The sequence below is a fragment of the Panthera tigris genome, chromosome A1 (assembly GCF_018350195.1).
Source record: "Panthera tigris isolate Pti1 chromosome A1, P.tigris_Pti1_mat1.1, whole genome shotgun sequence".
NCBI lineage: Eukaryota > Metazoa > Chordata > Mammalia > Carnivora > Felidae > Panthera > Panthera tigris.
In genome coordinates, this window is record NC_056660.1 from 194,641,282 (window position 1) to 194,664,929 (window position 23,648).

At 46.1% G+C, this 23,648-nt stretch overlaps 1 protein-coding gene across 1 annotated transcript; it reads right to left on the reverse strand.

The window, feature by feature from the left end:
• Positions 1 to 8,388: 8,388 nt before the first annotated feature.
• GM2A (GM2 ganglioside activator) lies at positions 8,389 to 23,092 on the reverse strand. Its single transcript, XM_007093416.3, has 4 exons — positions 22,794 to 23,092; positions 17,231 to 17,383; positions 10,435 to 10,617; positions 8,389 to 10,050 (listed from the first exon to the last, which is right to left on the reverse strand). Exons 1-4 carry the CDS (start codon positions 22,881 to 22,883, stop codon positions 9,895 to 9,897), a joined length of 582 nt encoding a protein of 193 aa, XP_007093478.1. The 5' UTR covers positions 22,884 to 23,092; the 3' UTR covers positions 8,389 to 9,894.
• Positions 23,093 to 23,648: the final 556 nt, after the last annotated feature.

Here is a 23,648-nt window from a genome sequence, read left to right on the forward strand (position 1 = left end):
TGGATGTTGTTCTAAGTGGAAGAGTCACAGACAGAACAAAAACAGAACTTAGCACTAATTTTACCCAACCATTTGGCCCTGCCACTAATTTCCAGTGGTATCTTGGGCAAGTTCCCTCACTCACTCTCTCTGACACCGTTTTCCCATCTATGAAATGAAGGACTAGACGGATCTGTTGTTAAGGATTCATCTAGATCTGACATTCTGAAAGAGGAAAAAAAATTAATTTATCTTTCAACCACGTGTGAAAATCAAGGTGTTTGCCATCAGCAAGACATGCTATTGCCCCGGAGATACGTGCCTACCAGAAGTAGGGTAGGGATACAAATTTATTTCTGAGCAATCTGTCGTTATGGTAACTTCCTTACGTAGAAGGACATCACCTTTCTTTTTCTTCTCTGATATCTTAAGTCCACTTACAGCCATTTAGGCTGAAGAGGCTGAACGATTTGTGTGAAGGAGAAGGATTTCATCATGTGCAAGGACTATCGACCTACTTAAAAAAAATACCTAGTTTGGGGAAGGGTTTTGAAAAATAGACAATCTTATGCTCTGCAGATGGGGGTATACATTGTTATGGCTTTTCTAAAGGGCAATTTTACGACACATAAGTCTTCAAATGTGTAGCCCTCTGACCCATTAAACCTGGGAATTTATCCTAAGAATATTTTGTGTTTGCAAAACTTTATGCAAAAGGAGAGCTTGTATTTTGATAACAGTAAAAAGTTGGAAACAAACATCCAACGTTAGGTTAAATTATAATTTATCCCAAATAAAATGGTATCATGCCCCCAAACATTACAAAAATTCACCTATTGATATGCAAATATATTTGTGGTTGATCAGTAGGGAAAAGCTGTTTTATTAAAAATAGTATGTGAGATATATAAAAACATTTATAAATGTTATATATATATATATACACATATATACATGTATATATATATGTATATATATAATAGAATATTACTCAGCCTTCAAAAAGAATGAAACCTTGCCACTTGCAACAACATGGATGGAGCTAAAGTGTATTATGCTAAGTGAAATAAGTCAGAGAAAGACATATGATTTCACTTATATGTGGAATTTAGGAAACAGATGAATATGTGGGAAGGGGGAAAAAAAGAGAGAGGGAAGCAAACCATGAGAGACTCTTAATGATAGAGAACAAACTGAGAGTTGATGGAGGGAGGTGGGTGGGGAACGTGCTAAGTGGGTGGTGGGCATTAAGGAGGGATCTTGTTATATAACGAGCGCTGGGTGTTATGTGTAAGTGATGAATCACTAAATTCTATTCCTGAACCAATATTACACTATATGTTAACTAACTAGAATGTAAATAAAATAATAAAAATAAAAACTTGGAGGAAACAAAAGAAATCATCTCTTACACCAAGACCACACACACACAAAAAATCCAGGGTTGGTTTAACATTTGAAATCAGTGTAATTCACCATTATTAACAAACTAGAAAAGAATAAATAAATGATCATCTCAATGGACACGGAAAGGCATTTGGTGAAATCCAACATCTATCCTTAATCTAAAACTCCCGGCAACTAGGAATACAAGGGGATTTCACAACCAGTAAAAAGCATCTATGAAAACCTACAGCTAATGTCATACTTGACGGAAAAAACTGAATACTTTCCCTGTAAGATCAGAAGCAGATCAGAGACTTCTTTTCAATATTGTGCCAGATATCCAGACAATGAAATTAGGTAAGAAGAAGAAGTAAACAGCATCCAGATTGGAAAGGAAGAAATAACTGTTTCTATGAAGATGGCATAATACCAACGCAGAAAATCCAATGGAATCTGCAAAAATGCTACTACTAATTGGTTTACAAAGCTTCAGGATACAAGGTCAATATACAAAATCCAACTGTATTTCTCTATACTAGCTGCAAACAATCAGAAGTTGCACTTATAATTGCATCAAAAATATGCAGTAATTGGGGGTAACTCTCATGGCAGATATGAAACACCTGTTAAAAACTATAATATATAATCTTCATAAAGACTAACATATTGCTAAAAGAAATTAACACCTAAATAAGTGGAGAAATACACCTTGTTCATGACTCAGAGGACTCTGGGGTTAAGATATCAATTCTCACCAAAGTCAGCAGGCTTTTTTTGTGTGTGTATAAGTTGATCAGCTGATTCTAAAATTCATTTGAAAATGTAAAGGACCTAAATAGCCAAAATATCTTTTAAGAAGAACAAAGTTGGTGTGCTAATGTTGTCTGATTTCAAGAATTATAACAAAGATAGGGGCTGGGTGGCTTGGTCGCTTAAGTGTCCGACTTCAGCTCAGGTTATGATCTCACTGTTCATGAGTTCAAGCCCCACATCGGGCTGTCTGCTGTTGGTGCAGAACCCACTTCAGATCCTCTGTCTCCCTCTCTCTGCCCCTCCCACACTCTCGCACCCGCGCATTCTCTCCCTCTCTCTCAAAAATAAATATTTTTTAAAAAAGTAAACGGATGAACATAAGGGAAGGGAAGGAAAAATATGATAAAAGCAGAGAGGAAGGCAACCCATATGAGACTCCTAAATACAGAGAACAAACAGGGTTGTTGGAGGGGAAGTGCGTGGGGGGGATGGGCTAAATGGGTGATGGGCATTTTAAAGGGCACTTGTAGGGATGAGCACCTGGTGTCATATGTAAGGATGAATCACTGGGTTCTACTCCTGAAACCAACACTACACAGTATGTTAACTAACTTGAATTTAAATAAATTAATTAAAAAAAAACAACACTCATATCCAGAATACATGAAGAACTCTCAAAGCCTAGCGATAAGAAAACAACTTCATCTTTTTAAATAGGCAAAGGTTTGAACAGACCCGTTACCAAAGAAGATATATGGATGGTAAATAAACATATGAAAATAATGTTCAACATCAGTCGTAATTAGGGAAATCCAAATAAAAACCATAATGAGATACCACTATGTATCTGTTAGAAGGACCGACCCTATTAAAAGACCGACCATAGTGGTGTTGGCAAGGATATGGAGGAACTGGAACTCCCCTAAAAGAAAAGGAAGCATATAGCTCTAAAACGACTTGTACATACATGTTCATGGTAGCTTTATCGTAGTTGAAAATGCCACCTGCTCTGTAGGGACAGAAAGCATATCTAGTTGCTTAAAGGGGAAAGGGGAGGCAGAATGAGCGGCAAGTATTACAAAAGGGCATGAGGAAACTCTTCGAAGTGATGGATAATGTGTTCCCAGTTTTGGGAAGATGGTTTCCCAATTGTGTGTGTCTATTTCAAAACTTACCGAGTATAGTCTCTAAGGTACACGCAGTTTAATGGATATCAACTATACCTCAATACAGCTGTTAAAAATAAAATGTGAAGCATGATTTCATTTTGGCTCTTTTTTAAAAAGAAGTCATATGCATATAGTCAAGGAATTTTGAAGGGTATGCAGAACACAAAATATTTTGGGAACTTTCACCAAGTCGATTGACTTAAGAGTGAAATTTTATGCTTTTCTTTTCTTCTTTCTTTCTTTTTTTTTCTTACCTCTGTTATTGCATTTTTAACAGTGATGTATTGATTTTGGGGCGCCTGGGTGGCTCAGTTGGTTAGGCGACCAACTTCAGCTCAGGTCATGATCTCGCAGTTTGTGAGTTCAAGCCCCGCGTCGGGCTCTGTGCTGACAGCTCAGAGCCTGGAGCCTGCTTCAGATTCTGTGTCTTTCCTTCTCTCTGCCCCTCCCCTGCTCATGCTCTGTGTCTCTCTGTCTCTCAATAATAAATAAACGTTAAAAAAAAAAAAAAACAGTGATGTATTGATTTTATAACTAAAGCAACTTCATGTGAGGGGAAAATGTAACGATGATTTGTGTCACTCTAATGGAAACACCATTTTTAAGAAACGTTTTATTGTGAGCTGTAGCAGTATATATGGAAAAGTATATAAAGCATAACTCTATAGTGTAATGAACACGTATAGGTAACGTCACTTTTCAAAGCCACCCTCTATTACGTGATTGATGCTATGGAATCCCAGGAATCCCAGCTGGAGTTAGAGCCCTCATCCTCAGTGAATCATTATTTTTTTACCAATGGTCCAATGTCAAGCAACGACCTCTTGGAGGAGATGTGAAGTAGCTATGAAAGAGAGGGAGGTGGAGAGGAGCATCCCATCACTAAATAAGAAAGCTATAAGCCAATAATAAAATCGTTGCTCTTTTGGGACCCAGACCATGCATGAGTGTGGAGAAGGTGAGGCTTTGGGGGATATATGGAAACCTTCGCATAGAATATAGAAGAATAAAATGCAGGTAAGACCGTGGTTTACGACTTGGGGGTGGGGAAGAGTGGTCATACACCTTGTTGAGATTTTAATGGAAGCTACAGACCCTCCATAAAATTCACATAGATGCATACATGCTAAATTTTACATGCAATTTCAGAGACAGTCACAAAGCCCATGATGTTAATAGACCCTGTGTTGCAAAATACCTCTGGAAAAAGGAATGTAAGATTTTCTGCTTCTCAGAGCATTGAACAACCTACATGCAGACAGTTAGGTAGCCAACCTGGCACTGGCAGAGGCTTGAATGCAAAACAGAGAGCTGCAAAATCAGATTAGGGAGGTAAACTACCAGACGAGGAACCCCAGGCCACCACGTGACTCATACAACACACACTTTCTGATGGCAACTGGCACTCTGAGACCACAGGACCCAAACTGGTCATTCCAGTTGCCACAACGTAGGCTGAATTCTCCACTGCCATATGCCTTGGACCTGGTTGTTGGCTGTGGGGGGATTCCTGTCCCCCAGGACCCTCACAAATATTTCCCATTGCAGTTCTCTGCTGGACAAATATGATCAATCTTAAAACGATGGAGCTGGGCTGTGACTGGGGTGTAGAGTGGAAAGATATGCAACATCATTTTAAAGAGAGGCTTAATTTGGATCTTCAGCAAGCCCATTGAAAGAACTGGGATTGCTACATAGAACCCAAGCTGAGATTGCTAAGCAGTACAAGTCCCCCCTGGGCGAGTGTGGAGACAGCAGCAGAAGTCACCCGTGTGAAGCTGAGGCATTCAGAGTTGGCTCCAAGTGAACATTAGTGACATAAGTGCAATGGTTTTCTTTTTTAAGTTTATTTATTTTGAGAGAGAGAGAGAGCGCACGCGCACAAGCGGGGGACAGGCAGAGAGAGGGACAGAGAGAGAATCCCAAGCAAGCTCTGCACAGTCAGTGCAGAGCCCGAAGCAGGGCTCAAACCCACGAACCTCGAGATCATGACCTGAGCCAAAATCAGGAGTCAGAAGCCTGACTGAGCCACCCAGGCGCCCCAGTGCAATGGTTTATAAGCCACAGTGCCCCCCTGGAAATGACGCTAAAAGGCAAATTCCTAAGGTTGGACAAGATTTGCTATTGGCAAACAATGTCCAGGCTGATCCAGCGGACACAGGAGCCTGCCCCTCAAGCAATTTCCTGAGTTTAAAGATCAAAGAAAAGTGGGTGGGGGCAGAACTTCTACCTGGTACGTCAATACCACTTGAAAGTGAAATAGAGATGATAGGACTCTCGAAAGGGAAAATCTTCAGGACAACTCGAACTTAGGAAGCCAGACTTAAAGTTCAGGGGGGTAAGCCACCAGACACAGAAGCTCAGGCACCGTGTGACAAGTATAACACACTCTCTGATTGCAGCCAGCACCCTGAGATCACTGACAGGACCCAAGTGGTCATTCTAGTTGCAACAACGTAGGATAAATTCTCTGCTGTCTGTGCTTCTTTGGCAAAATCTGGGACCTGGCAATTGAGACCCAACTGGACCCAGTTGCAAGGCCCCAGGTGATCCGAATCCTCCCCACCCTCCCCCACCCTCATCCCCACCCACTCCAGCTTCATCTTGCACCTGTAGCAAATTTTCCTTCCAGTCTTTTTTTTTTTTTTTCAAATTTTTTTTAATGTTTATTTATTTTTGAGACAGAGAGAGACAGAGCATGAACGGGGGAGGGTCAGAGAGAGGGAGACACAGAATCTGAAACAGGCTCCAGGCTCTGAGCTGTCAGCACAGAGCCCGACGCGGGGCTCGAACTCACGGACCTCGAGATCATGACCTGAGCCAAAGTCGGCCGCCCAACCGACTGAGCCACCCAGGCGCCCCTCCTTCCAGTCTTAATGGTCCTTGTCCATCTCCCTAAAAGCACCATGTTCCCCCTTGCTGCAGAGGTTCCATATATGCTGTTCCTCTCTTTACCTACTTAATTCCTCATTTTTCAGATGTCAGCTATCACTTCCCCCACGAAAACCCTCTCTGACTTCAGGCACTGACCCAGATTCTTCAGTCTCCCTTAACCTCTATTTTGGAACACATCACATATTTGCATAAATGTTTGTCTCCCTTCCTGGACTGAAGTTCCATGAGCTAGTTCTCAAAATGGAAACTTCAGCAATATATTTTTACAAATTTTTATCTTGAAAAAGACTTTAAGGTGGCAAAAACAGTACAGAGTTCCCAATATACCTTGCACCTAGCTTTCACTAATGTTAACATCTTCCATAACCCTAGTGCAATGACCAAAGCCAAGTCATTTACAGTGGTGAAATTCTGAACTCCACTCATCTCGTGGTTGATTTTCATCATGCTCTGGGTATGAGGAACATTATTATGGTTCTAAGAGCCACAGTTACACCAAAAGATATAGTCAGAACTGTCCCACCCCCTTCATCCTTTACACCCTATTGTTTCCCCTTCTTGTCACAATATTCCTACCTACCCTCTGTACATAACTAATCTCTTTAGTTTCTGGCTTATCTTTCCTTATTTTCTACAAATGAGCAAATGCATTTGTATTTATTTATATCCAACCCTTCTTTCTTACATGAAAAGTAGCACATTACACTTCTCTGTACTGTGCCTTTGCACTTAACGATATATCCTGGAAATAACTCAAAATGGATTCAAAGATCTTCCTCCTTCTTTTCTATAGCAAATAGTACTCAGTGTGGACATGCTATGTTCAGTCACTTTCTCATAGACATTTGCGTTTCCAAGATTTGCAATCACAACGCTGCAATGAATAATCTCATGCAGGTGTATTTTCGTCTTGTTGGAGCTGTATCTTCAGAGGAAATTCCCAGTGCTGGAATGTTGGGTCAAAGAGCGAGCACTTTTTTTTAAGTTTGTTCATTGACTTTTGAGAGAGGCAGCAGGGGAGGGGCAGAGAGAGCGGGCAGGATCTAAAGCAGGCTGTGTGCTGACAGCTTAGAGCCCCATGCCAGGCTTGAACGCGGGAACCATGAGACCATGACCTGAGCCGAAGTCAGATGCTTCACCGACTGAGCCACCCAGGCGCCCCAAGAGTGGCGCTTTTGAAGTTTTGTTAGGTTGTCAAGGGTCATACTACTTTGCACTCCCACCAACTGTGAAGGGCCTGTTGCCCTATAGTTTTCCCAGAAGTGTGGTTGTACTCGTGTTTTCATCAGCCTGAGGGGTGATTCTCTCAGTATTGTTTTGATTTACATTTCTCTCATCATGGGTAAGTTTGCACATTTTTCACGCGCAATTTTTACATGGGCCATTTTTACATCTTAGTGTATGTGAGATAGAGAGAGAAGAGTTGTTTATTTAGGTCTTTTCCCAATTTTTTCTATCAGGTTTTTAGTCCTTTAAATGTTTAATTTTTTATATAGTAGAAATATCAGCCCTTTGTCCATGTGTGCTATAAATATTTTCTTCCGGTCTTTTGACTTTATGGTATTTCTTGCTGAGGGAATTTTCTAGGTATATGTAGTCACATGTATCCATCTTTTACCATCTCTGGAGTTTTCACCTGTTTTTAGTACAGGTATGGTTTCATCTTCTGACTTTTAGGCCCTGGATCCCTCTGGAGTTTATTCTGCATATGGTGTGAAGTATGAATCTAATTTCAACTTTTTCCAAGTGGCTTCCCAGTCGGTGCAGCACCATTTCTTAAAAATTCTCTCTTGCCTATGATTTGAGATTTCTTGCCTCCTCCCGAGAACTGGGGGAGCATTTGACCCAAGAGCCTGGCATGAAATGGAAACGTTAACCAAGCTCATGAGACTCCATTCTGAGAGCTGAACTAAAGAACAACTGTGAGAATAAGACCAAAAAAGGCCAACAAGGGAAAAGGCTGGAGAGGTCACTGAGTGACAGGAAAGCAAAAAAGCAAACCAAGGAAAGTTGGATGATGATGACGCAGAACGAAGCAGAGATACCAAGCAGCTCAAGAGGCAGAAACAGAAGAGACGGTCCCCGGGATCGCCTGGGCTGCGCGACAAACCTCCCTGGCAGGAACAGCTCACCACAGACAAGCTCCTAAAATGCCCAGATGTGCTCCATGGACAAATACATGGCCAAGACAAAGGAGGAATTGTCAGCAAGTTAAAAAGGTTTATTGCCATTCCGGGCTTCAAATGAGCCCAGAAACTGGGGGTGATCTGTGGGTCAGTAAGTTGTCATGGAAGATGGGACGATGGACGAATCCAGGCACCTGATGTGAGTCCACCTTTCTTCGCTGGATCCTTGCTCTACAGAGCAGCTGCCGGTGGGTTCCAGCTCTTTCAGTGTTTGCCCCACTCACCCTGACAGTGCTCACAGGCTGGGGCAGGCTGCCTCACGATCCCCGCGGCTCACAGCTCGGAGAGGCTGCGTCCCCGTCCCCTAGCGCTGGAAGAGGCTGTTCCGTGGGTCAGACACTATCGGTTTGTACGTATGGAGGGAGAGACGGTACAGGACGAGCGGTCTCAAGACTGAAAGGGCAGGGGGAATGCAGGTTTGTACATCAGAGGTCGCAAACTGGCCATCCGGGGCCAGATTTCCCCACTGACAAGTCTGTTTGGCCCTTTTGGCGTGCACAGTGTCTTAAAAAATAATTAGTTGCCAATATTTAAAAACTGTAAGATTTCATATAAAAGTCTGGATTTCTGGCCTCGCCGGGGGGTTGGGGGGGGGTGGAATTGAGAATATTTGGCAATACTGGGCCCACAACATTCTCTGGTGACACCAAGTGGCCATAGTTCCATAGCAGCTGCCCCTAAGGGCTGAATGCACTCTTTCTGACTCATCCCAGGCCCCATCATCCCTGATAATATCCCAGCTCAAGACTGGACATCAGCTGCCTTGTAACAATGCATATGTGCTGCTGTAAAAAGGGAAAAAAACATGCTGGAAGCAATATGTTCCTGGTGGTCCTGGTCGCTTGTGCTTGGCCCTGTAGGCACCTGAGTTTGTAACCTATCTTAAACACATAGGAGCATTCTTAAATACCTCTCCCAGTGAAGCCCTCTGCCACATGCCCTGCCTCTCCAGGATACGCTATGTCCCACCGTTCACTGAGTAAATCTAGAAGAGAATACTGAATTAATCATAGGAGTTAACGGAGGAACAGACCGAGATGAACTACTGCAGCCCCTTCGTTAAGAGGGGATTAGAGTAAAACACCAACTGTTAATACTCTCATTCTGTTTTGGAGTCAGTGACAAAAAAAAAAAAAAATTTAAAGAAAATCACGAAGGTACTTCAGGAAACCAAGATGGGGTCAGTCTGAGCTTGAGGGTACAAAATATATTGGTCCCATTCCTTGACTGTTTAGAAACAGAGTTAAGCTCTTAGAAAGCCATAGGGTTGAGGAGGGAAATGGAGCGGCCAGCATGGCAGGTGCCGCGGGCTATCAAGCACTGCCCAGCTCCTCCCTAGGTTGGGGCTGCCTGGCCGCATCTAAAATGTCGGTGGCACAGAATGATTTTCAGCAAGGGTAGTGGCATCGTTGCAGAAATGGGCTTGAAGGGGGACAGAGAGTCAGACTTGGACCTTGGCAAATGCAAGAAAGAAGAAGAGGGCCATCTTCCTCACACCCCTTCATTCTGCTGTGGCTGGTGCCACATTATTTGCCCTTCAGAGAGGCAGAGATCTTGACACAGCCCAGACGCTCCCCACCGCTGCTGAGGACCGTCTTGATGCGGTAGTGCCCAGAGCTAAGCCAGCCGGGCACCTCCAGCTGGGGCAGGGTGAAATCACTCTCCGGCAGTGAGTACACGCCCTGCAGGAAAACCCAGGGGTCACAGGTCAGTGGCAGCCTCCTGATGGGACTCTCCTGCAGTTGCCTCTCGGACTGCAGCCACGAACCTGCTCCTCCTCCCACTCTCCCGACAAGCACGCGAGATTAGAGATCGCCATAGCCCTGCAGAGCACGGAGTGTGATCGCTAAAGGGCAGGGGATGGCACACTGCAGTGCAAGTCTCCCGGTTCGAACACAGGTGGATAAACCAAGGCTCCCGGAAGATAAGCGGTTCGGGATAGATCACACCCACTTAAATCCACAGACATCTAGGTCTGCAGGAGGAGAAGGCAAGAACCCTTCTCTCCAGACCCCATGTCTTTACTCCAGCCCCGGAAATGATGCTCTCTCTCCCTGAGTACGTACTGCTTTGAAGGGACAGTGGCAGGGAAGCCCATAGGTGTGCAGGGGCTCTGGGCAGGGCTCTCCAGGGGGAATTACAGTGTCAATTATTTGGCAGAAGTCTTCATAGGTACAGCTGCCAATTTGTTCCACACATGGGACTTTGGCCCAGAAGCCAGCTACTTCTTTTTCCACAGTTAGCTCCACCTGGTGAGACAGAGTTTGAAAAAGCATAAATCCCAAGGCAAACATACCAGCTCCTCTACATCTTTGAAAGGTCAGCATTTCATTTTAATCACAGAATCTCTAACTAGATGGGGTCTTGGAGATATTCGGATTCAGAAATGACAATACTGTGGCACATGTTCCATTGCTAACCTTTTCCTGTGCCTGAGGCAGACATTAATAATTGCTGTGATTTTTTTTTAATGTTTATTTATTTTTGAGAGACAGCATGAGCAGGGGGGAGGCAGACAGAGGAAAAAAGCCAGCGCAGAGCCCAACATGGGGCTCCAACTAACAAACCATGCGATCGTGACCTGAGCTGAAACCAAGAGTCGGACGCTTCACCAACTGAGCCACCCAGGCGCCCCAATTGCTGTGATTTTTTTTTTCTCCCTGTTGACTGAACCACCATCTTAGGTTTCTTTAGATAGTCATTTCCACTGGTTAAAGCTAACACTCGAGTTGAAATGCATTCGTCCTTAAACTGCTAACTGGCTAATTGGCATTGCTTCCTCCATCTCCCTTCTCCGCCCAACCCTGGCTTTACAACCCTCCTCTGTGGAGAACTTCAGGCGGTACCACCAGCCGATCGGAGCTGGTGACCAACATGAAACCGATTTGCTATTCGTGGATCAAACTTTCTCTGTCGAGCCATAAAGGACAGAATTTGAAACAAGAGGAATTCATAGGGAGATCACTTTGGGATTGATGTAAGGAAGATCTTCTTACCAACCACAGCTAGGGTGCAACAGACAGAACTACCACGAGAAGTGGCGGGCTCCCTGGACCCAGCCACGGAAGGACCCCTGAGCCCAGAGAGAAGCTAGATGAGAAGATCTGTGATGCGTGTCACACCTCCACGCCATCATGATTGAACTCCTGTTCTAGAGCTTGCGGCTGACCCAGAAGTGGCCAGACCTCCAGGTGGACATGCCAGCTGAGCCTGGCCCAGGCTAAACATTCACTAAGTGAGTAGTCTCTCTGGACCATGTTCGTGCCCCACCAAATGTATCAAGGGAAAACAGAAAAGGGCTGAAGGAAGTGAGCTCATTCAAGCATCTGATTCCGAATGGGCAGGAAACTACAACTTTAGGATCCCTTTCAGCTCTGACATTCTAGCATTCTATCTTCCTCGGCCTCAAGGCTTGCTTGATTTAGGGCTTTTGTTTCTAAGAGACAAAGCCCGGTGGACACTTATTCCCCCAGAGCCTGCTGGGTTTTTTAGGCTGGCTCCCCAGGCTGTCAGCTTTCCAACTGCCCCAGAGGTCAGGACCCAGGCCCAGGTCTAAGGGAGACGTCAATATAGCCTGTGGACAAACTCAAGCTACTTCTCTGGCTGACCTCAGGCCGCTCTGCTGACACACACATTATCCAGCATGGTCCCCTCCCGGCCTTCTTTTCTGCTCTCCTGCCAAACCTGCCCCAGCCCCTTTGCGCTGAAAGAGTATTTGGAAAGCTACTCCAGCCACGTCCTGGTGTTGTGCCCTGGTGGGGAGCTACTGCTCGTTTCCTCCTTTCCCTTACCGGCAAAAGCAGGGTATTTTAGAGTGCCTAGCGTTCTTACACCACCCCACCACAGAGTGAGACAATGGCTGTAAATCACTTAGTGGTGGTGCCTGAAATCCAGACGTTAACTCCTGCATGACAACCTGTCCCACCTTCTCTCTTAGCCAGTACCATCTCCCCAGCCCTTGCTTCACCAACACCCCAATGAAAATGGTTGAGCCAGATGTGCCCTGAACAAGATGAGGGGGCCAGCGGGGGCCAAGTCCTGCCTGGGGTGTTCCCCCCAGGCTGGAAGGCTGTGGGGCTGTACCGCCAGAAGGCACCGTGCCTCCCCCAGCCAGGACAAGCACAGCACAGGAGGTACTCAGAACAGAAGGCAACAGGAGCTTTTGAGGCAGCAGCCATGCCTACCATTTGGGGATTGCAAATCATGGCTCATTTCCCAATCCCTGTTCTCAACCTACTTGCTCCTCTGGCTCAGGAAAGCAAGCAAGGCTGGGCCCTAAGTCCAGCCGTCTCTCCAGTCCAAGACTTCCTTGGCAGTTAGGTAGCTCAGATAGATTACCTTAATAAACTTGTGGTCATGGGACCTGTCCTGAAAACAAGACAGACAGAGGCACTGACAGGTAAGCGAGGCAGGATCCCTGCGCCTGCTGGGGCCCATGGGCAGGTCCCTTCCCCATCAGGCGTCCACTCCTCCAACTTAACAATGGAATATTTGGATCTCATGATCTCAAAGAGACCTACCAGTTCTGACATCCTGAGCATAAAAATTTCTTACAGGTTGAAAAGAAATTATTTCTTTTGGCTTCCACCACAGGGATAGACACACAAAGGCTCTAGATCTAGACACTCTGATAGCAACTGAAAGGGAGCCAACTGAAAGGGAGGCAGCTATAAAGGCCTCAGGCAGGGGCACTGCAGGTACATGACTTTAGTGGGCAGGGAGGGGGGCCGGTGGGGGGGGAGGAGTCCAAACCATCCGGACTGAAAGCCATATGTCTAAAAGTCCAAAATAAGCACATATGCCAAACGAAGCAGCAATTTATGATTCCTGAGGATAGGAAAGCTAGGGTCCAGGCTGGAACTTGAGAGAGGACCCACAGAAGGGAGTTAGTATGCCAAATCCAGTGGAGCAAGTCAAAAGAGGAAAAGGGAGTTCCAGGGGTAGGTTCAGTCTTGCCCTTGGCTCATGGAATCTGGGCATCCAGCTTCTAAACACTGAAGCAGGGGGCTAAGTCCATCCAGGTCCAAGATGGGACTCTGGATTGAAAAAAAAAAAAAAAACCTACTTCAGCAAGATCAGAGGAAGAAGATGGGCTGGCTCTCCTGCTAGCAGGCTGTGTGGGCCTGGACCACTCGCTCCCCGGGCCTCAGTAACAAGGGGTAGAAGCCACTGATCTCAAGAGGCCTCCAGGTTCATAAGGGGCTACAGTCTGAGCAACTCTCCCAAGGGGGTCTCTGCCGGGCAAGGGAAAGTTCTGGAGCACTCTCCTGCAAACACACCAAGCACTAAGTCCACCTCCTTGCCAAGAAGAGTTCAGGAACAGGGAACACAACAAAAGGACACCAGCCTTGGATGTGCTAATAACTCCAGGACCGGGGGCAGGTCACACCTTCTGAGAGTCTCCCTTTCCCTGATCTGTAAGATGAGGCTAATCATCTTTTCTCCTACACAAGTGTTCAGAGGCTTTCATTTAATAGCTAATATGCATATACCCTGAAAAGTAAAGGAACAAAACCAAAAATAAATGAGTAAGAGAAATGTAGGGGGAAGGGAAAGGGCTAAGAGAATCTGAGCTCGGTTTTTACAAAGTGCAATGGCCCAAATTTGTAACAGGTAAGGAAAGGGGAGGTCCGTCTTAATGGCCTTTGAAGAAGCCATGAAAAGCAGGCTGGGGGCAGAAGGAGTTCACTGGCTTTTTCCTTCCATGTCAGATGCACAGCATCAGGGAAAAGCCAGCATTCTGTGTAATGGTGAGAGGAGAGCAAGCATCGTGGCACCTGCCAAAGAGCCCTACACTCCACATTCAGCAGAAGGAGCATGGAAATGGCATTTGTGTGACTCTCATAGATTATCTCTTGATAAACAGCTAAAGAAAATGCAATGATCGGGGTACCTGGGTGGCTCAGTCAGTTAAGCCTCTGACCTGCTCTAGTCATGATCTCATGGCTTGTGAGTTCAAGCCCCATGTCAGGCTCTGTGCTGACAACTCAGAGCCTGGAGCCTGCTTCAGATTCTGTGTCTCCCTCTCTCTCTGCCCCTCCCCACGCTCATGCTTTCTCTCTCTCTCAAAAATAAATAAAACATTAGAAAAAGTTGAAAAAGAAAATGCAATGATCTAGCCTGGAGAAGACTTGGAAGGAGGTACAAGGGAAGACAGGGCCCAAGAGCTGTCCACACATCCAGGGCTTCTGTCTGGGGCCACAGGAAAAGACTGACACTAACTGAACCATTAACAAGAGTTGACACGTACTGAGCAGGTCTTGTGCAAAGCACTCTATGTTATTAACACAGTAAATGCCCGTGTGAGAAGTAAGGGAGATGATTCATTTTCAGAAGTACCAAATAAAAGCTGTATTGTCTAATTAACAACAGGTTTACAACCAACTGGAAAATGTACGAACCCCTCCCCCGCCACTGTGGAGCCCCAAACCCTTCAACACTTCACTTTCTGGTTCTTCCCCTCTCCGTTTCTCAGCTTTGCAATGAACACGCACCAAAGAACTGAAGTCTCTGCATCACCTCAAAGAATGTACATTTGCTCCAGTCAGACTACTTTTTGCCTTACATGGGCATAGGTCACTTCCAGTAAGGCTGTAAACTCTGTAGCGCTCAGCCAATGAGGAATCAGGGGAGGGACTTGCAGGCTAGGAGATAAATTGCCTGCTGTAACAGCCCGGAGTGTGCCTCCCTGAGTGTGCCTCTCCATCAGACACCCGCTCTTGCAAGAACATTCATTAAAGCCTCACTGCACTGTGCTCTGAGTCTCCACGCACCCCCTTTGATTGAGTCAGTGAGTTTACTTCTCACAGTCCACAAGCAACCTATGAGATAGCTGTGATTCAGCCAAGTCTAAGGGCAGTTATAGACACAGATTCCAAATCAGAAACTGTTTACTTTTTTTTAACTGTTTAAATATTTTTTAGAGAGAGAGAAAAAAATCTCAAGGCTCCATACTCAGTGCAGAGCCTAAAGTGGGTCTTGATGCCACAACTGTGAGATCAAGACCTGAGCCGCAATCAAGAGTCGGACACTCAACTGACTGAGCCACCCAGGCACCTGCAGAAACCTTTTAAAAAATCAAAGCAAGACTGGTGAGAGAATATCTGCAAAAGGATAATCTGAAGGACTTATCAAAATATGGAATAAAGGCACCAATTCAAAGTAGTAAGAAGGATACAATGTATGGTATTTAAAAAGCCTTCATTGTTCTTCCAAAAAAAAAAAAAAGCTACACATTAAAAAAAAAAAAAGGCATGTAAATAGCCACCCCCAAAATCGGCAACAGGCATGAACAAACTGGCTCTTCCCAGAGTAAACACAAAAGGCAAGAAAACTTATGAAAGACATTTCGCCTCATTAGGAATGGCATAAAATACTGGAAAACATTTTCAGAAAATGCTCAGTATCAACAAATGTGTGGAAAAAGGCAAATCCCTTGCTGGTTAGGGAATACATGGGCTCAAACATCTGAAGGCACTTGGGCAGTATGTATCTAAGGACCTAAAAAAGTCTGTGTCTAGATAGTCAGAAAAGTACAAAAAGATACATTACAAGGATAATTTCAGCAAAGGTGTTTATACCAACCAAAAAATAAACAAAAGCCAGACAAACAAACAAAAAACCGCCCCGGAAACAAACTAAACGTCTGACAATAGATTTGTTAAGTATATCAGGACAGATCTACAACAGAATATTTCTGCCAAAAAAAAAAAAAAAAAAATGATGCCAAACACCATACAAAGAAGTATAGAGGGGCAACCTGTGTGGCTCAGTCGTTTAAGCGTTTGACTTCGGCTCAGGTCATGATCTCAAGGTTCGGGGGTTCGAGCCCCGTGTTGGGCTCTGGGCTGACAGCTCTGAGCCTGGAGCCTGCCTCAAATTCTGTATCTCCCTCTCTCTCTCCCCCTACCCGCTCAAGCTCTGTCTCTCTCTCTCTCAAACATAAACATTAAAAGAAAATTAAAAAAGAAAGAAAGAAAGAAAGAAAGAAAGAAAGAAAGAAAGAAAGAAAAAAAGAAAAAAGAAAGAAAGAAAAACGAAAGAAAGAAAGGAAGGAAGAACGAACATACAGTATGATGCCCCAAAAAGCAAGTTTAACAGCACCTGCCACAAAAACCCATTCGTGTGGGGAGGCTGGATGGCTCAGTTGGTTAAACATCCCACTCTTGGTCTTGGCTCAGGTCATGATATCACAGTTCATGGGTTGGAGCCCCATATTGGACTCTGCACTGACAGTGCCGGGCCTGCTTGGGATTTTCTCTCTCTCTCTCTCTCTCTCTCTCTCTCTCTCTCTCTCCCCCTCCCCTGCTCACACTCTCCCTCTCTCTCTCAAAATAAATAAACATTAACAAAAAAACCATTAGTATAAATGTACATATATTTACAACTGTAGAAAACATTCTGACAATATGTAAATAGCTAATAATGACTCTCATGAGGAGTCAGATTACAGGAGGACATTTACAAGAAGCATTGCTTATTTTCATACATACCCATTCAAAATATGTGTGTGGGGACAGTTCCAGAGCCGAGCCTACCAAATGTTAAAAGTGCTTATCCCTGATCACTGGGTAGTGAGATTTCAGGTGAGTTAATTTTACCCCTTTTGACCATGTGTATTTTCTAAAGGGACGACATAGTATTTACTAAGTGATGTGTCTGTTTGTCCAAAACAAAATCGCCCAACTGGAGTTACCAGACAGTCTATGAATGTCCACATCCTTTGCTGCTCTGGGATTCCAGGATTGCACAATTACTCACCGTTGCCTGAGCATACATCCGTCAGGACCCCTGCCAGCTGGCCCGTGGCACCTTCCCTCCAGCACCCCCTGCCTTGACCCCGCCGCCCACCCCCAAGCTCACCTTTTGAGGACTAGTGAGGGGGACTTCAGTCCGGGCCTCGACGCTAACAGTCAAGTTCCCAGGAAAGGCAATGGGGTCAGGTTCCAGAGTCAGGCTTTTGATCACGGCAGGGTCCTTCCCCTCGTCACAGTTATCCCAGGAAAAGCTACTGAGCTGGGATGGCCAGGGACAATCAGACAGAAAGAAAAGAAAGTTCAGAGACAACAACAGAACAGGCTACTAATGGCATGACGTTGGACAAGGTGCCTCCCCTCCCTGGGCTTTATCTGCAACTCCGTATCTGTAAGCCCAGGATAACATTTGTACCCATTCTAAAAGACTCGAAAGACATCATCTCCCAAAAGTATGCTGTCAAATATAAAGTACAATATACCAGACCTTGAGCTTCATATCCACCCTCAGTAGGTACCTTCTCTGATCGCCCACCCCCTGACCCCAACCACCTCTCTCCAGCCAGTCTTGGTATCTCCTTACAGGGAAGCCCCCAGAGGATTCACCTTTGCAGCCCCGTGTCCAGGACCTTATTCAGGTCATACCCGTGCCCAATCCATGGCCAGGAACAATAGGAAACTTAACACTGTGGGAAAGCCCACCCTCAAGGGGTATGCAATTGGCCCAGGGAGAGACTTGGACACACATGGAGAGACCCCCCAGTGGGCTGCTCGTTGATGAACCCCAATGAATGAGCTTCACCAGTCTTAACCAGTGCTTCCTTCCTCTCATCCTATTGCCCATGCCCTTCCCCATCTGGGTCACCCTCCCCGCTCTGCTGAGTCACTTCCTCTTCTTTCTCCACATCCCCCAGAGGTCTCCAGATTCCACCATCTTGTATGGATACACATGACCACTGACTCCCCACTCCCACAGAACCCTGCCTGCTTGTCTATGATCTTTAACATTTCCTACATAGTGCAGACTCTGCTCGCCCACTCACACCCTTCCCAGCCTCCTGAAGACCACCTACGAGATACTTCAAATACTCCCACAATGCACATCCCATCTTGGAAGGAAAATCTACCACCCCCAAGCCCCCAAGCCCATCCTCCTCGTCAACACAGCCGACTGGGCTGAATGGAAACACCTAACCCAAGTTAGGCTGACAGATTCTCTCTGCCTCTGGGAAATTGAGATTAAGGCAAAAATCACTAAGAGGACTTGGACTTTGTGCTCAACCTTTGGGATGAGGCCAGAACACCTAGACCTGTGACCCACAGCCAAGCCAAAGTTCTGGAAGAGACAAGTACTAACTGATTTCTGGAAAAGGGAACAGAAGTGTCACCCCACCTGACCCACCCACCCATCTCAGTAGGCAGTATGGGGTAGAAGTGAAAGGCATGCCTCTGGAGTGAGACAGAAGGTAAATCAGAGATAGTCAAGGGGCACCTGGGTGGCTCAGTCAGTTAAGCGTCAGACTTCAGCTCAGGTCATGATCTTGCAGATTGTGAGCTCGAGCCCCGCGTCAGGCTCTGTGCTGCCAGCTCAGAGCCTGGAACCTGCTTCAGATTCTGTGTCTCCCTCTCTCTGCCCCTCTCCTGCTCACGCTCTGTCTCTCAATAATAAATAAACGTTAAAAAAAATAAAAAAAAAAAGCTTTAGTCAATAGGTGTAGCTCAACCACCATTATTATGTGATTCTATAGGCCAGTTTCCCCTTTGGCACCCCAATTTCCATATCTTCTAAGTGGGGGCTGCACACTTTCTTCTCAGGGCTGTAGTCAGGATGATAGCATGAGCATAGAGCTCTTAACACAATGCCAGGCCCAAAGCATCAGCTGGCTCACTAAACAGCCATTGGATGGCCCAGCCTCCACTTCTTGCCATTAGTTTCATGAGATTCAAGTAAACTTCCCCTCACTTGAGCTTTTTGGCATTGGTTTCTGTCCCTTGGAATGAAACATCATGACATGAGGAAGAAAAGCAAAACAGGGTCTGATTCATGCCTGCATGCCCCATAGTTCCTTACGCAAGGTAAGTGCCAATAAATGTTTCCTTCAATATTCATCCCACAGATATTTACGGAGCAATGATCACGGGCCCTGGGCTAAGTCTGTGTTAATAGCGGTAAACAATTAGAAATGTTCTTGCCCTGCCTTGAGGAGCTTACAGTCTAATGCCAATAAATATTACCCACTATGATTAACAGAGAGAATGTTGAGAGTAACGAATGACTTACTTAAATAGGGTGGTAAGGAAATGATACTTAAGCTGGACTCCTGCAGGATGAGGAGTCAGCCATGTAAGTGCAGAGAAAGAATGTTCTTTCCAGGCAGAAGCAACATGGGCAAAGGCCCTGTGGTGGGAAGCTTAGCTGGTCTGGGCACTACAAGAAGGCCGTTCGTTGGGCTAGATGTAGTGGATGACTGACACAGATAAGGTTGGAGGGGTGGTGAGGTCACTTAATGTAGGACCTCACAGGTTATAATTGGGACGCTGGATTTACTATAAGTGCAATGGAATCCCATCGCAAGAAAGTGCCACAGTCTGGTTTATGGTTCAGAATGGATTGGAGAGGGACAAGTCTGGAAGGGGGAGACCAGTCGGGAGGCCACTGTCAAATCAAAGAAATGTCTGGACTTAAGAGTTGGGCTGGAGGGTAAGTTGGAGGCCTAGCCATTTTCCGGGGCTGCTTTCACAGATTCTCAGGCAACCTGAGAACTGATTCCAGGCTCGGGCAGGTGCCCTGAGTATCCTGTCGGAGCTGGGGAACTCCCTCCCTTCTCCTAAGCTCCCTGTCCTTCAGGCTCTGGGGGAGGCATAGGAACTCAGTTTCCTGGTGCCCGACTAGAGGTTTCTATGGCAATGAATTCCTGCAGCTGGGTCCAGTCTCATCTGGAAAAGCAGGCGTGAAGGATTAGCAATGCCCACTGAGGGCCAAGCCTGGCACAGGGGTTCCCTCTTACCTGCGCGGGATACATTCCAAGACCCCCAGTGGATGCCTAAAATCACAGAGAGTCCTGAACCCTATATATACTGTGTCTTTTTCTATACATACTTTTTTTAATGATATATCATACCTATGATATATCTATGATAAAGTTTAACTTATAAATTAGGCACAGGAAGAGATTAACAACCTAAATAATAAAATAGAACAATTACAATAACATACCATAGTAACAGTTATGTGAATGTGGTCTCTCTCCCTCAAGATATCTTATCGTACTGCACTCACCCTCCTTGTGAAGATCGGCTTGACCAAGTGCCTGTCCAATGAGATGGGAGTGAGGTGCAGGATACAGGCACTGTGACATCGCATTGAGCTACTATTTGAAGAAGGATCATGTGCTTCCAGATTGCAACTGACCGGACTAACGGACACGATGGAAAGCGAAACCATGGAGAAGGAGGTGACGTGGGAGCGGGACACTACTGTATTTGCCATCCCCAGTAAGGGCAGCTCTGGAGGCAAAAATATGGGTGACTATCACAGACCCGGGTTCCAATCATACCTCAGCCACTCGGTGCTAGCTGAGACCATGGGTTAAGTTACCCACTTGAGGTTTGGTTTCCTCATCTATTAAATGGTCATAATTCTGTCTTCTCACAGGGCTCCTGGGAGAATGAGAAGACTGTACAGAATGTAAGATCACCACTCCTCAAGGCTGGCAAACCATGGAAACATGAGACTGAGAAGCTGTCACAGGTCAGAGGAGACTGAGCACTGTGGTGCCCTGGACTGCATCCTGGAACAGGAAGAGGGCATTCATGGGAAAACTGGTGAAACCCAAATAAAGCCTAGAGTTTAGCTAATGGTGATGAGCCAATGTTGCTGTCTCAGTTTGGACAAATGCACAATGGTAACACAAGATGTTGACAGGAGGGGAAACCGGGTGAGGAGTATATGAGAACTCTGTAGTGTCTCTGCAACTTTCCTGTAAATCTAAAACTATTTTCCCAAAACAGCTTATTAGAAAACACACACATACACACACACAGCACAGAGTATGTGCACAATAAATGACGGTCATTATACAGTGTCACAGAGTCTATTAAGCACCTATTATATGCCCAGCACGGGACCATTCTCCCCCCTGTCTAATGTGGGCCACAGCCCAGCGACATGAAACTGGTTCATGCTAGAAGAGGAAATGAAACTCAAGTTTCCAGATGCTTAAATGCTCACTATCACCCCACTGCTTTTATCTGCCCCATGGTCTCAGGCATAGGGGCTCTGAATCACATGAGCCCAGAGAAAAACAGAAAGTGCCACATGTTGTGCAATCTTAAGTGAGGCCCTATCCTCTGTGGGCCTGAGTGAGGTGAGCAAGCTCTCGGATGTCTCAGGGCCTCCCCCAGACCGCTGATCGAAAGCCCTCTGGTCTGGGATGGCATCTATGGCCAAGACATATAAGAGAATTGGGGATATAGGGCACGTTGGAGCTCTAGCCAGACTCCACCTCAAAGTGGTGGGCCCTGAAGCCAAGAGAAACATTCTCAACCTACATTCACAGACAAATTGTGAATCCTCCAGGCAAATAAGGCCAGGAGGTCCTTATGCCTTCATTCAACAGGCAAAATCAAATAGACCCCTTGCCCCTGGGGCAGGTTGAGGCCAAGCCCACTGGCTTAGATCACTTTCCTTATTTAAGATTTTCAGAGCCTTTCCATTCATGAAAGCATTTCCCTTCACCCACATCCATCTAAGAAAGGTAGGCTGGTATCACCATGACCACTTTACAGATGAGGAGACCAAGACTCAAGGAGCCCAAATGCCAGGCCCAGAGATTAGGCACATAGCAGGGATGAGAAGTCAAGCCTCAATTCTATTCCACTTTTCCCTACACCACACTGTTCCTCTCCTTGCTCTAAAGCAAATATTTCCAAGGTGGTCGGAGGCAGAGAGGCTGGGCCTCTCCTGAACAGCTGCCAGAGATAAGGTGTCTTGTCCATAGCTATGCAGCAAACAGGCAATGGAACTAGGCTTCTCCAGGTCTCAGAATGACAAAACTTCCCATTTTCAAGGGTCTGGAGCATGGGGTGAGTAAGAAGTGAAGGAGGAAGCCTGGAGGCTGGAGACTCTTCATGACCCATAACCACAAGCAGTGGGTCACACGACTGGATCTCTGTCACCAGAAGAACGAGTGTGGGCCTTCCTGACTCTCAAACCCACCCACCCATCAGGACAAGCCGAGCCACAGAGCTGTACAGAAGGGGACAGGATGGGTGCCAGGCCTTTTTACCAGGAGTGGAAGGGGGAGGGGGCAGGTAAACAAGGATGAGGCTCTGGGTCTGGGAGAAGTTCATTAGTCTTGCAGTTCTGCCAAATTTCACCCCGATGTTGGGAAAGAGGGCAGGAGTAGAGACGTGAGGGAGATTAACCGTTCCCCAAAGACTGGAGCAGAGTTAAGGCCTAACAGCCCACCCTCACTGCACAGATGGGTTAACCGAAACTCGTAGAGAGAGAAAAGGACCCACTCAGTCTCCCACAGTTAGTGACTCTGGGAGGCTCTGTCACAGAGAAGGAATTCTGGAAACCAGAATAGTCACCCCCATAATCCCACTCCAACCCACACACCCCCAACTGGGCCGGCATGCTGGGAGCAGCCTCGGAAAGGAGTGCTCACCTGTTTCAGGAAGACGAACTCAGGGGCCACAGGGCTGGCGAAAAGCAGGACCAAGAGGATCAGGAGCGGAGCCTGTACCTGGAGACTCATGGCAAGCGATAGGTCTGCGCGGGCCTAACTACTAGGTTTGTGTTGGCGGCGGCGCCTTTAAATACTTGCCTTCATTTATTATGCAAAGCGGGGTATTGCTATGCAAAGCTGAGAGCTGCCACTTCCAGGTTTGCCCCTCCCTGTCTGGATCTGAGATTTCAAGGCCTGGTGGTGGACCTGTCTCTCCCGACTCCGCCCCCAAGAGGTTTCTACTTGAGCCCCTCCCACTGCGCAAGAGCGTCAAGCCCCTCCTTCTGACGGGCGTTGGCCCCGCCAGGAGCGTGGAAGGGGCGGGGCTTAGGAGCGGGACCGGAGCGAGGGGCGGGGCCGGAGCGAGGGGCGGGGCGGGGCTGCTGTTTCTAGACCCAGGCTTTGCCCCGCGCTGCCTTTTTGGTTTTCAAACTCACGTGCATTCCTTGAGCAAATGTCACGCTTCCTGTTCCTATTACGCTTTCCTGTATCCGTTTTACGAATTTCTGTGTCTTTTGAATAATTATAATCGTAATTGTAATTACTGAAAGTGCTTTAATGCATGCTAAGCACTGTTAAACATTTAATCCGTATTTTTGCCCCATTTTACCACTCAGGAAACCATACACGGTGAGGTTAGCTTTGTCAAAGTTATAGAGCTAGAAAGTGATAAAGCAAGGATTCTGCTCATATAGCCCATCAGATAAGATTTTTTTAAACTTTTTTTTTTTAACATTTATTTTTGAGACAGAGAGAGACAGAGCATGAACGGGGGAGGGCCAGAGAGAGGGAGAC